This window comes from Cibotium barometz, chromosome 38 (assembly GCF_041138505.1).
Source record: "Cibotium barometz isolate CiBa-2024 chromosome 38, ASM4113850v1, whole genome shotgun sequence".
Taxonomy (NCBI): Eukaryota; Viridiplantae; Streptophyta; class Polypodiopsida; order Cyatheales; family Cibotiaceae; genus Cibotium; species Cibotium barometz.
In genome coordinates, this window is record NC_141083.1 from 48,384,888 (window position 1) to 48,396,638 (window position 11,751).

Sequence of the window (11,751 nt, forward strand, 5' to 3'; positions counted from 1 at the left end):
GACTGAGCGTGGGATAAAACACCAATGTACAGTGCCGTATACACCACAGCAAAATGGTGTGGCTGAGAGAAAAAACAGGTCTCTCATGGAAATGGCAAGATGTATGGTTAAGAGTCAAAGTCTACCACATGGTTTTTGGCTTGAGGCTGTCATGTGTGCCACTTATGTACTAAACAGGTGTCCCACCAAAGCATTACAGGTTGTCACTCCATATGAGGCTTGGCATAGCCGCAAGCCATCTGTTGGCCATTTACGTGTTTTTGGTTGCCTGGCATATGCATTAGTGCCTGTGCAACATCGCAGAAAATTGGATGACAAAGCTGTCAAATGTATTTTTGTTGGATATAGTGCTAAGAGCAAAGGCTATCGTTTGTATCATCCACAGACAAAGCGCATTTTGGTTAGCCGTGATGTTGTATTTGTGGAAGATGCAGTTCAGCCCTTGGTTTCATGTACTAAGGAGACAGATATCAGCTCACGTGATGTCTATGATACATTGTTGCCTCTTTTCAGTGGTGCACAGTCAAGTGCAATACCTCATGAGGCAGTTTTTCAGCCTATGCAGGTTTTAAATAATAGCACAGATCAGCCTATATCTGATGCAGATGTGCATGATGCACTTGAGGATGAGAGACAAGAGATTGAGGGCTCTAGGAATATGCCTAGATGGCTGGTGCAGACTTTGCGTGACAGCAAGTTGGATGCCCCTTTGTCTAGTCGCACTCGTTCTGGCTCTCATGGTGCCTCTTATGCGTCAGATTGTTATGCATTGGCTGTTTCTAGTATGTGCGATGAAAGTGAGCCTGTTTCATTTGATGAGGCACAAAGTTCAGAAAATTGGATGGCTGCTATGCAAGCAGAATACGATGCTATTATGAAGAATGGTACATGGTCTTTATGTGACTTGCCCCCTGGCAAGAAGGCCATTGGCACTAAGTGGGTTTACAAATTGAAGCGTAAGCCTGATGGCACAGTGGATCGCCATAAGGCTAGGCTTGTTGCAAAAGGGCATTGATTTTGATGAGACTTTTGCTCCCACATGTCGTATGACCACTGTTCGTAGCATCTGTGCATTAGCAGCTCATAATGGTTGGAATGTACATCAGCTGGACATAAAGACTGCGTTCTTAAATGGAGATTTGCATGAGGAGGTGTATGTATCGCAGCCTCGTGGTTTTGTTCAAAGAGGGCAGGAAAACAAAGTGTGCAGGTTAAAAAGGGCTTTATATGGTTTAAAGCAAGCTCCACGAGCTTGGTATGAAAAAATACATGCATATTTGACTGCACATGGGTTTCAGAATAGTCCAATAGAAAGCACTTTGTATGTTAAACGTGTGGATGGTGTACATCTAATCATTGCTCTCTATGTCGATGACATGCTGCTCACAGGACCAAATGAGAGTCATATTGCTGATTTTAAGGCTGATTTGAATGCCTCTTTTGAGATGTCAGATTTGGGGCATTTGCATCATTATTTGGGGATACAATTTAAGCAGTGTGATGGAGGTATTGCTTTGTGTCAGACAAAGTATATTGAAACATTGTTGCGGAGATTTGGCCTTGAAGACTGCAAGCCTATTGCTACTCCAATGGAGACAGGTTTGAAGTTGAGTCTTCATGATGCTGGAGATCACTTTGATGTCACACTCTATCAGACAGCTGTTGGTTGCCTCATTTATGTATGCATTACGAGGCCAGACATTCAGTTTGCAGTCTCACAGGTGAGCAGATTTATGCATAGCCCAGGCATTAAGCATTGGCAGGCAGTGAAGCGTATCTTTCGCTATTTGAGTGGTACTCGGCATCTTGGGTTGTTTTATCCCAAGGGGGGATCATTGCCGCCAGATTTACATGCTTTTTCAGATTCTGACTGGGCTGGTTGTTATGACACACGCGTGTCCACGAGTGGTTTTTGCTTCATGCTTGGAAGCTCATGCATATCATGGTTGAGCAAGAAGCAGCCTACTGTGGCCACTTCTAGTTGTGAAGCTGAGTACAGGGCAGCTTTCACAGCTACGGTTGAGTGTGTGTGGCTCAGACGCCTTATGGCTGATTTGGGTGTTGGGCAGCCATCTGCCACCACCATCTTCACTGACAGTCAGAGCGCATTGGCAGTTGCGCGGAACCCAGTGTTCCATGCTCGTACGAAGCACATTGAGGTGCACTACCATTATGTCAGGGAGAGACTCTCTGCAGGAGAGATCAGTTTGGCTTATGTGCCAACACAGGATAACCTTGCAGACCTTTTCACAAAGGCTCTGCCTCGTGAGAAGTTCGAAGCTTTTCGCAAAGCTTTGGGCTTACTCCCTTTTGTGGATTCGTCCACATAGCTAGACACTTCCCTATACATGAGTGCTAGCTCTTGTTCACCGCATCACTCCAGGGGGGATTTGTTACCATATTATAGTAGTGATGTGTGTGAACACACTTAGGACCGCCGGGGCACTTTTTCCCTCACTAGGAGGTTTTTTCCCCTGTGCATTGTATATACGCCCATTATCTTCTAGGGCTGGTAATCTTTCATTTTTTGGCACTCATAATACACTACTGTGTTGTGCTCAAACTTCCTTATCTTCTTGAAGTTGTGTGTGCATTCCTGCAACCCTAATTCCAACAGATCCTCCTATGTCATTACAGAGCACATGCCACAGGAGGAGGAGACAGGAGCCTCGCCATACACTTGTCTGTCTCATAGGAGATTATGCATTATTCTACACTAGGGGAAGCATTTCTTACGGGCGACTTCAATGCCCACACAAAGAGCAGACAGTGTGAGGTGTATGACTATGATGACATGGAGATCCTCCACCTTGTGGATCCAGAGGAGATAGGGGCTAGTCGGGCGCATCAGAGGACACTGGACCAGACAGAGGACATTATGAGGACCACTTACTAGAGTTGGGAGCCAGGCATCGTCTCGTTATTTATTATAAAATGGGATGCTATAGTGGTCGGGATCAGGAGGGCTGACATGCTTCCCACATGGGGGTCATACACGGACCGTAGGCACGGTGGTAGACTACATTATGGGGTCTTTGGAGGCATCACAGCTTGTCACCTCATTCTCCATTCCACCTCGTCCTATTGGGGCAGATCATACATACTTGGCATTTTCACTAGCCGGATCACCAGTATCACCAGCCCCCCCACATATCGACGCCACACACTACCATCTACTTCACACATGACATGATAAACATATACACTGGTAGAGTAGAGGATGGGCTCCTACTCATGGATCCCCTGGCACACCTATGGATACCATTACAGCCCAGAGCTGGCATCACTCCTACACACGGCTGCATTACAAAGCTTCCCACATCGTGTCCACTCAGGAGAGCCTGTGAGATCTGGGACTATGCTGCCCCAGAACAGATGGTATGATGACGAGTGCAGAGCCCTATACTCATGGCTCTGCATACAGAGAGCCTTGGGAGCCATCACAGGAGCAGGAGTCGAGGAGAGAGATGAGGAGACTTACTCACCGCCGCCGCAAAAGGCGGGCCTTCACAGAGATACAGGAGCTAGAGATCTTTCATTTCTTCATGATGAGTAGAGATAGCCCTATCTCATGGTGGCACTTCAGAGAGCCCCAGAAACCGACACCTATTGTAGACCCACAGACATGGCACACATATGCAGAGGGCCTATACCACGCTCCACAGCAGCCACCTATACCTCAGCCACACAGAAGCCTCGACCTACCACAGCTAGCTTCTTTACCCACTCGATGGTAAAGGATCATATCCGCCGCCTACAGCATGGACAGGTCGCTGACCATATGGGCCTGCAGGGTGAGCATCTCATATATGCAGTATATTCTTTGGCTCCTTTTCTTGCACACCTGTTTAACAGGGCACTAGCAGAGGGTTTTGCCTGCGGAGTGGACGATGCACACCATTGTGCCGATTCACAAAACAGGGGATATGCTCGATCCGAGCAACTACAGGACGGTTATGGTTGGCCACGTGTTGGCCAAACTCTATGGTGCAGGGTTGGAGCAAGAGCTTAGCTTATATGCTAAGCGAGCAAGTTTACGATCATCAGGGCAGGCAGGCAGGCTTCAGGAGAGCTTTCTCTGCCACTGACCATGTATGCTGAGCGAGCAAGTTTACGCTCATCAGGGTAGGCAGGCTTCAGGAGAGCTTTCTCTACCACTGACCATGTATTCACTTTGAGATGTATGATTGATCACGCGAGAGTGAGGAAGAGAAAGCTCTATTGCTACTTTGTGGATTTCTGCAAGGCATTTGACACAGTACCACGAGAGAGGCTCTTTCAGCACCTACAGTCTCTTGGCATACTAGCAGATATGACATGGGGCATCTATGCATTATATGAGCAGGTTTTTAGCGAGTCAGATGTCTAGGAGGTATGTCCGAGACTATTTCTAGCACCATTGGTGTGAAGCAAGGATGCCCACTTCCCCCACGCTATTTGGGTTATACATTGCTGAGGTGGCTGACTTCATTACACGGGAAGGCAGAGATGGAGTTGATTTAGCAGGTACCTCAGTACATATTATGCTTTGTGCTGATGATATTGTATTAGTGTCTAAGTCTCCAGGAGGCCTACAGCGGCATCTACACATGCACTCGATGATTTTTGCACACAGAGGGGTCTTACTGTGAACCTTGGGAAAACCAAGGTTATGGTCTTTCATACATCGAGACAGGGCAGGAGTCAGCTGACATTCACTCTCGAGACAGGGTAGGAGTCAGCTAACATTCACTCTCGCAGGACGCCAGGTGGAGGTGGTGACATCATACGTGTACCTAGGGGTTACCTTCTCTGCAGCAGCCACACGCTTCACCATGGGTTCAGTAGCCAGAGCTAGATTGACATAGGGATATGCAGCATTGGCTATGCAAGAGAGACAGTGCCACCAGGCGCATTTTCAGGAGCCCCGAACGAAGGGGTGGCTATTTGACACATTAGTCACACCGGCACTGATGTATGAAGCAGTGGTATGGGCGCCAAGCCTTGCTACCCATTGGTGGACACAGATAGAGAGACCACAGGCCCTCATGATGGCATGCATGATACGCAGCAAACTGTCAGTACCTCATGACATTATCCGAGCGAGCAGAGTTTGCTGCGCCTCCTCCTATGATGGTAGAGGCCATATTCCAGACTATATGCCTGCTAGACAGATTCAGAGAGATGCCACAGGATAGATTGTCATACAGAGCTTTTGAGGCATCTAGACAGCTGATTGAGGTAGGAGACAGAGGATCATGGTATGCATAGGTCACACATTGGTTCTCACAGCATGGCCTAGACATGGATCATCTACCACCATTCCAGTATGATAGGGATGCACCACATATCCCTCTCTCTCATAGTGAGAGGAACAGAGTATTGAGATAGGACCTATGGCAGCTCTATATGCGAGAGACATGGATATCGCCTACATAGTCTCTTCCACCGAAGATGCTATACTACAGAGATCACTTCATGAGTATCACTGATGATGGATTTATAGAGAGGCCTAGATACATGGAGGGCTTTTTACCACACGCCTCCCGAGTGGCTATTGGTCAGCTTAGAGTTTCATCACATCGATTGGAGATTGAGACTGGCAAAGCAGCACACGGATCCCTCGACGAGAGGAGAGGGTATGCAGATTGTGCAAAGAGGAGGTGGAGAGTGAGGAGCATTATGTATGCAGATGCAGAGCATACACAGCCATCAGAGAGAGATATCCCATTTTATTCAGAGAGCCACATTCCCTACGCCAGTTCTTTGAGGCAACAGACCAGTGCATACTGGGGAGATTCATTCTAGACATACAGCGTCACAGAGAGACATCATTACAGGCTCAGACAGCTCCAGAGGGGGGACGATAGACACATATTACTACATTTTTTCAGAGATCCATTCCACTCCCAGCCCCTACACGGCAAGGAATTACTCTCCAGAGAGCAGAGACACTCAGAGCTTGCAAGAGACAGAGGACACCTGGCTTTCGGACACCAGGCCTATACCAGAGAGAGATGACAGAGATCAGAGCTCAGTTTCACAGAGAGGGTGCGGAGCGACTGGTTCGCTTTAGGGCATGTTCTTCAGGGAGCTCTGGACACCCCCTTCATTGATGTATACCATTTTATACCCCCATGATGGTACGTACAGGATGGAGCTAGCTAGGTTGCATATCATGATTGTATACTCCATGCATATAGCTTTGCATTCTCCTAGTAGTAGAGCTCCATCCCCTCCCCCACTCATTGTACTTATTGCACACCCAGATTCAGCTCTTTAGTTCAGTACTTTTTCATTTTGTTGGGATGACAGAGGATACCCCATACAGGTACACCGATTTGTCTCATGGTCCGAGTTCGGTCTTTTGGAAGATGTTAATAAAATCTTTCTTTCTTTCTTTCTCTCTCTCTCTCTCTCTCTCTCTCTCTCTCTCTCTCTCTCTCACTCACTCTCTTGAGCTTGTGGATGCATGCTTGTATTGTTGATGCTTGCATGCTTGATTGTTGTGGTGTATACAGGTTAGGGGTCGTGATGATCTAGCTTCTCCTTTCCTCTCCCCTCTCTTGTCTCTCTACCAAGGTCCCTCTTGCATGCGTGTGGCATGGAGTGAAGGTTGAGCTTTCCATAGCTCCCTCCTTCTTGCTCTTCACCTAGCTCTTGAATCTCCGCTTGGGTGACACAAGTGGTGGTGGAGTGAGCCCTTAGCAGCCTCACAAAGGGAAGTTAACCCTCATTAGGGTTGGCTAGGAACACATCTCCGACTCGACCCTTGCATGGTTATTTCTCTTCTTCTTTCCCTCTCTTGTGTGCAAGGTTGTATGTTTGGATTAACAAATATTATGTATGTATGGTGGATAAATAATGATACACATAAAGCATGCACTATAACAAAATGTCCGCGGGTCAAAAAAAGCCAACAATGGCATCTTATGGGGAAATGAACCTGATAGTGTGAACCCATATTTTTGGTTAGACTGGTGCCTTATCGATTGGGCTATATAACCATAATGAGGTATAGTGGATCTACCTGAGAAAAAGTGACTTCATGTAACTATCGAAGAATGTGTGTAAGAGCATAAACCAAAATTTCCCAAAGCATAACATTGATTTCTCTCAATATGCCCACTTCTAACAATATATGCTCTTCCCAAAAGATCTTCATGGTTTGAATATCCTCCCAATGCTAAGATCTTCTATAACAAGTGTGGCGATCTTGAATGGTAAAAGTCCCTTTTCTATGGTTAATTCCTAAAGCTTTTGAGGCTATGGGCTTATTGTGGACCAAAAAAATTGGGATACTGTACCAAATTTCAAACTACAGGACCAAATTTGGAAAAAGAATCACTAATCTTGATTAGTTTTGCTAATCAAAATGCTTTTCACTTCTCCCTCTTGGTGCTTGATTTCTGAGAGCTATGGAGCCTCCATCATGGACTGTAACCTTGCCATAGTTTAGGGTTTTGTTAAGGCTTGGCATGAGCTTCACAAAGCACCATTCAATAGGCGAATTGATGCGTGATTTCTAGCCATGAGGCTGCCCCTGCTTACGCCCTCTTCTTGGTGCCTTCACACACATTTGTAAACACCTTTCAATTCAAAAAGCTAGCTAGAATGTGTGTGAGAGTACCTTGGCATTTAGAGGAGGGACCAAGGGGAGTATGGATTGAATCAACCTTGCCCCATGATTACCTTGGGAAAGCGGTAAGGTGAAAGATTAGGTACATGGTGGGAAAGACATGGCCCAAACCCTTGCTCTTAGATTTCTAACTTGAGCTAGGGGGTTGGAAGAGATTGACAAGCTTTGATACGCTTCATAGATCCATAAGGGTTGTCAATTGATGTATTTTGATATGACAAAGTTCTGACAAACAATGGGCATAGCACTGCAATTAAAATTCACTTGAGTTAACATTGAGATTTCATTGTAAATACAAAGGAGAGAACTATTAATTTTTTTAATAAAAAGCACATATGCATGACACTTGGGGTTAGTTTTGGATGCTCAAGGATGCAAATTGACGTGGTGCATGCTTTTGAGTGGTTCCAAGGCATTGCCAATGGAAAGGGAAGGAGCGGATAGCAAGTGGAGATAATTTTGATAATTTTATGCTATGGTATTAAACCCTAATTCAATCCGAAAGGGATAGGACTGTTTTCAAGTGGTTTCCATCAACATTTGGAGGTCAAGAAAAAGAGTTACTAAATTTGAAATTTCCTCTTCCATCTCTTCCATAGAGACATCTGAATTTAATAGTCTTCTTACTACCTTGCTTTAGCGAGCATATAGTTTCACTGTATAACACTATAGGTCAACTTTCCTTTGATCAATGAAATGTTGGTCTAAGCAACACTATTTAATATCTATGTACTTCAAATGATGATTTTAAGTCTTTTAAAATTTTCATGCTGACAATGACTTACATAACAACACGTTAAAATAATGTCAAAGAGTAGTCTTTTAGATTGTCGTCGTTGTAATTGTGACAAAATTTGTCAACATTAGGTTCCAAATGTGAGATGTAACCTTCCTCCTCACAAAGCATTTCTGTTTCTATGTGATGTGTTGCCTTTTACAAAGGACAATTCATCTTTTTCCCTTACATAAGTTGCTTGAAAAACTTTGGGTTTGAGAAAGAAAGAGAAAATGCGCTGTTATCAAAATAAACAAAGATTGGTATCCTGTATGATAAATTAGAAAATATATGATATGTATCACAATACCATGGGTAGGGTGTTCAACTGACATGGAAACATCAGACAATCTTCAACCTAAACGTCAATTACTGCACCACATTGCTACTCTGTTTTAAAAAGCTTCAAATCAGTTCCAAGAGTCTGCTCTTGCACAATGATGAGCCCAAGGATTGCAGCATCTGAACAGATAAAGACATCCTCACTACTTCAGTTCTCATGCATTAGTCATCACCCAGCTTTGATGATGCTCTCGTGTTGGGAGTAAGAGACAGAAGTCCACAACCAATTTGCCATCTTAGAGGAGGCCTTCATCAAATTAGGTGCCATTCCATGGGGCTGGAAACGGTATCAGCCTATAACTCAGTGTATAAGACAAGCTGTAAATGTGCATGTAATAGTTGTGTTATCCATTTAGCTTATTTGTCCATGAAAATTGTGTATTCGAAGAGGGTGCAAGTTCATCCAAGGTATTCTCCACAAATATTGAAATAGGCCGTAGAAACCGAGTTGATAGACCTTAAAATGTATGCAGATTTCCCTTGAACCATGCGAACAATCTTCCCAAGCCTTCTTCCAAATCAACCTGTTCACATTTCCACCAACAAGCAGCTCAAATAAAATCGTCTTTTGCACAAGCAATCTCATTTCAAGTGTACCTTGGGATGATCAGACAGACCTTTGGGTTGTATCCAAGCATAGACCTTGACTTGTGAATGTCTGCAAATGTCCCACTAATGTCACCCTTTGACTCTCCTTTTTGGACGATTGTGGCAGTGCATCCCATGACTTTTTGTAATGTGTTAATGAACTCAGAGAGGCAGACAGGTCTTCCTGCGCCAATATTAAAGACCTGCACTACTGATGTGATATCAGAAAACACCAGTGGGAGTGCAAACCATGCAAATAACAAGGTGAAAAGAGAAAAGTAGGAGGCCAACCTCACAGTCATGTGGCCTATTGATAGCTGCAAGGATTCCATCAACAGCATCATCTATATACCTGCTCAAGGAGAGAGAGAGAGTTGCAATTTAGCTAACCCCAGCCAACATAGACACCGATTTGAGGCCCTCCAGCCAGCCGGATGCCTTTCAAGCCCTTAACTCGCTACAAACTTAAAGAATTTGTATTCTAAGAACCACTAACATCTTACGTGTAATCTCGCCATGAGCTCCCGTCTCCAAACTGTTCAATAGGCAACCCTTTGTATATCAAGCTCATAAATTTCAGTGGAACCATTTCAGGGCGCCCTCTGGGTCCATAAATCGTGAAAAACCTTAGACCCTGTATATCATCCTTAGGGTTTAACAATTCTTCTGATTCTGCGAGCAAAGCAATCTATGGATAAATTTCTGGAAAAACTATACATTTTTGTGCAACAGCTTCATGTTTGGAGCTAACCGTGGTTGGTATCTTGTACAGGTGATGATAAACTCCTGCCATGGCTTCCGCTGCTGCTTTGCTGGCAGCATATGGACTCAATGGTTGCCCTAACGTGTCATCTTCTCTCATAACTGCCATGTGTTGCTTGGAGGTCGAATGTCTGGTGGCAGTAGGCTGGGCTCCGTAAACACTACCGCTGGATGCATACACAAAATTCGTACATCCGCGTGATGCAGCTAGGTCCAGTAGAATAGCTGTGCCTGATACATTGGTGTTTATGTATGACTCGGGAGAAGAGATGCTTTCTCGGGCTCCTGCACGGGCGGCCAGATGGCAAACCACATTGATACCATTAGCAAACAGTGGTTTCATCGCCACACGGTCAGTGATGTCGCCCTGCTCAATTCGCAAGGTTCCAGGCCACTCTGAAGCACATTCTCGCAGCCACTGACAGTCCCATACATGTAATCAAACCATAAACCTTGAAGTTTTCTCCAAAACTCAGATTTAGCTCATCCAAGCCATATCACGTCATCAAACCCTAAATCTTCATGTCCCAAAGCCTACGTAACATATTCAGAAACCTGCACCTATATATCCATCTCAAACCGCTTGACCTGCATTGAACTCTTACCCAAACCCTAGAATTACCATACGCTAACCCTAACTTGAGGGGGAGAAAACTTTTCATAGAGTGTGGATGCAAACTCACGTGCAAATTGGTAGCCTTAACAGTAGATGGATAGCCGTGCGTGGAGAGGTTGTCCACCAGAATCACGTCATCTCCACGAGCTAATAAGGCCGCGACCGTGTGGCAGCCGATGAAGCCTGCTCCACCAGTGACCATCACCACGCGCCTAGGAGCAGGGAGAGCCGGGGAGGGGTTAGCTGCTGCTGTCGTTGACAAGCACAAGGGGGGTTGCTGGACATTTGTAAAGAGCGAAGGTGCAGCCATGTTTCCAAAATGCTTACCTACGATAATTCATACACCTGCTCGAGATGCTTTTAGAGATCCCATCACTATGCTTACATGAATAAAGTAATCCAAGAGATGGAGCTCACTTATTTTGAGCAAGTACTTGGAAATTAAAATCCTCAAAAGCACTTGGAAATTAAAATCCGGAATATGCAATCTATGAGGAGATGGTAACATTAGATACAACAAATGTGACATGGGTATTAATGCCTTTGCCTAAGTATAAATAGGTAATTAGATGTAAGTGGGGGTGGTTAAGAAGATCCAAGCGATGGGTCGTATCATTGACCAGGCTTGTGCCCACCATAGTCCCCCCATCTAGAGATGTACCTGGAAGGCTGCGGATGATGAAGCTTTGTGCGGTGTGTGTGCATAGGATAGAGCACAGTGAGATTTGCAGGTGTTGTACATGGGCGAGGGAAAAAGGTGGGCCCGTGGTCCTAATCACATGGAGTCTCTCTCTCTCTCTCTCTCTTTGACATGTTTATTGGTGGTCAGCACTCCTAAAGAGGGTTTTGTACCATGTGGCTAGATTTGTGAGCTTACCTTTGAGTTTATCTTTGAGTAGTTGGAGAAGCTTAGCCATTTGTAGCACTGTCCCTTGGTTTAGTGAGATGAAGTCGAGGGGCGGGGTGGAGCTTCATGAAGGAGGATCCGTTTTGGGGAAGAGGGGTGGGAAAATTGAGCTTTTGAGTGCCCATGGGTTGGGTGAGAAAAAG

At 45.1% G+C, this 11,751-nt stretch overlaps 1 protein-coding gene across 2 annotated transcripts; it reads right to left on the reverse strand.

The window, feature by feature from the left end:
- Positions 1-8,639: 8,639 nt before the first annotated feature.
- LOC147616819 (uncharacterized) lies at positions 8,640-11,151 on the reverse strand. 2 transcript variants are annotated; one of them, XM_086777875.1, is made up of 7 exons: positions 11,029-11,151; positions 10,769-10,913; positions 10,075-10,503; positions 9,827-9,957; positions 9,615-9,675; positions 9,353-9,526; positions 8,640-9,259 (listed from the first exon to the last, which is right to left on the reverse strand). In XM_086777875.1, exons 1-7 carry the CDS (start codon positions 11,040-11,042, stop codon positions 9,194-9,196), a joined length of 1,020 nt encoding a protein of 339 aa, XP_086634001.1. In that variant the 5' UTR covers positions 11,043-11,151; the 3' UTR covers positions 8,640-9,193. The 2 variants fall into 2 exon arrangements, with proteins under 2 accessions (XP_086634001.1, XP_086634000.1); XM_086777874.1 differs by lacking the exon at positions 11,029-11,151 and having other exon boundaries at positions 10,769-11,020.
- Positions 11,152-11,751: the final 600 nt, after the last annotated feature.

Coding starts and splice junctions, on each gene's coding strand:
- LOC147616819 (XM_086777874.1), bottom strand. CDS start 11,011: ATGGCTGCACCTTCGCTCTTTACAAATGTCCAGCAACCCCCCTTGTGC. Junction 10,504..10,768: donor TTAAGGCTACCAATTTGCAC/GTGAGTTTGCAT, acceptor TGGGACTGTCAG/TGGCTGCGAGAATGTGCTTC. Junction 9,676..9,826: donor AGCTCATGGCGAGATTACAC/GTAAGATGTTAG, acceptor CTCCTTGAGCAG/GTATATAGATGATGCTGTTG.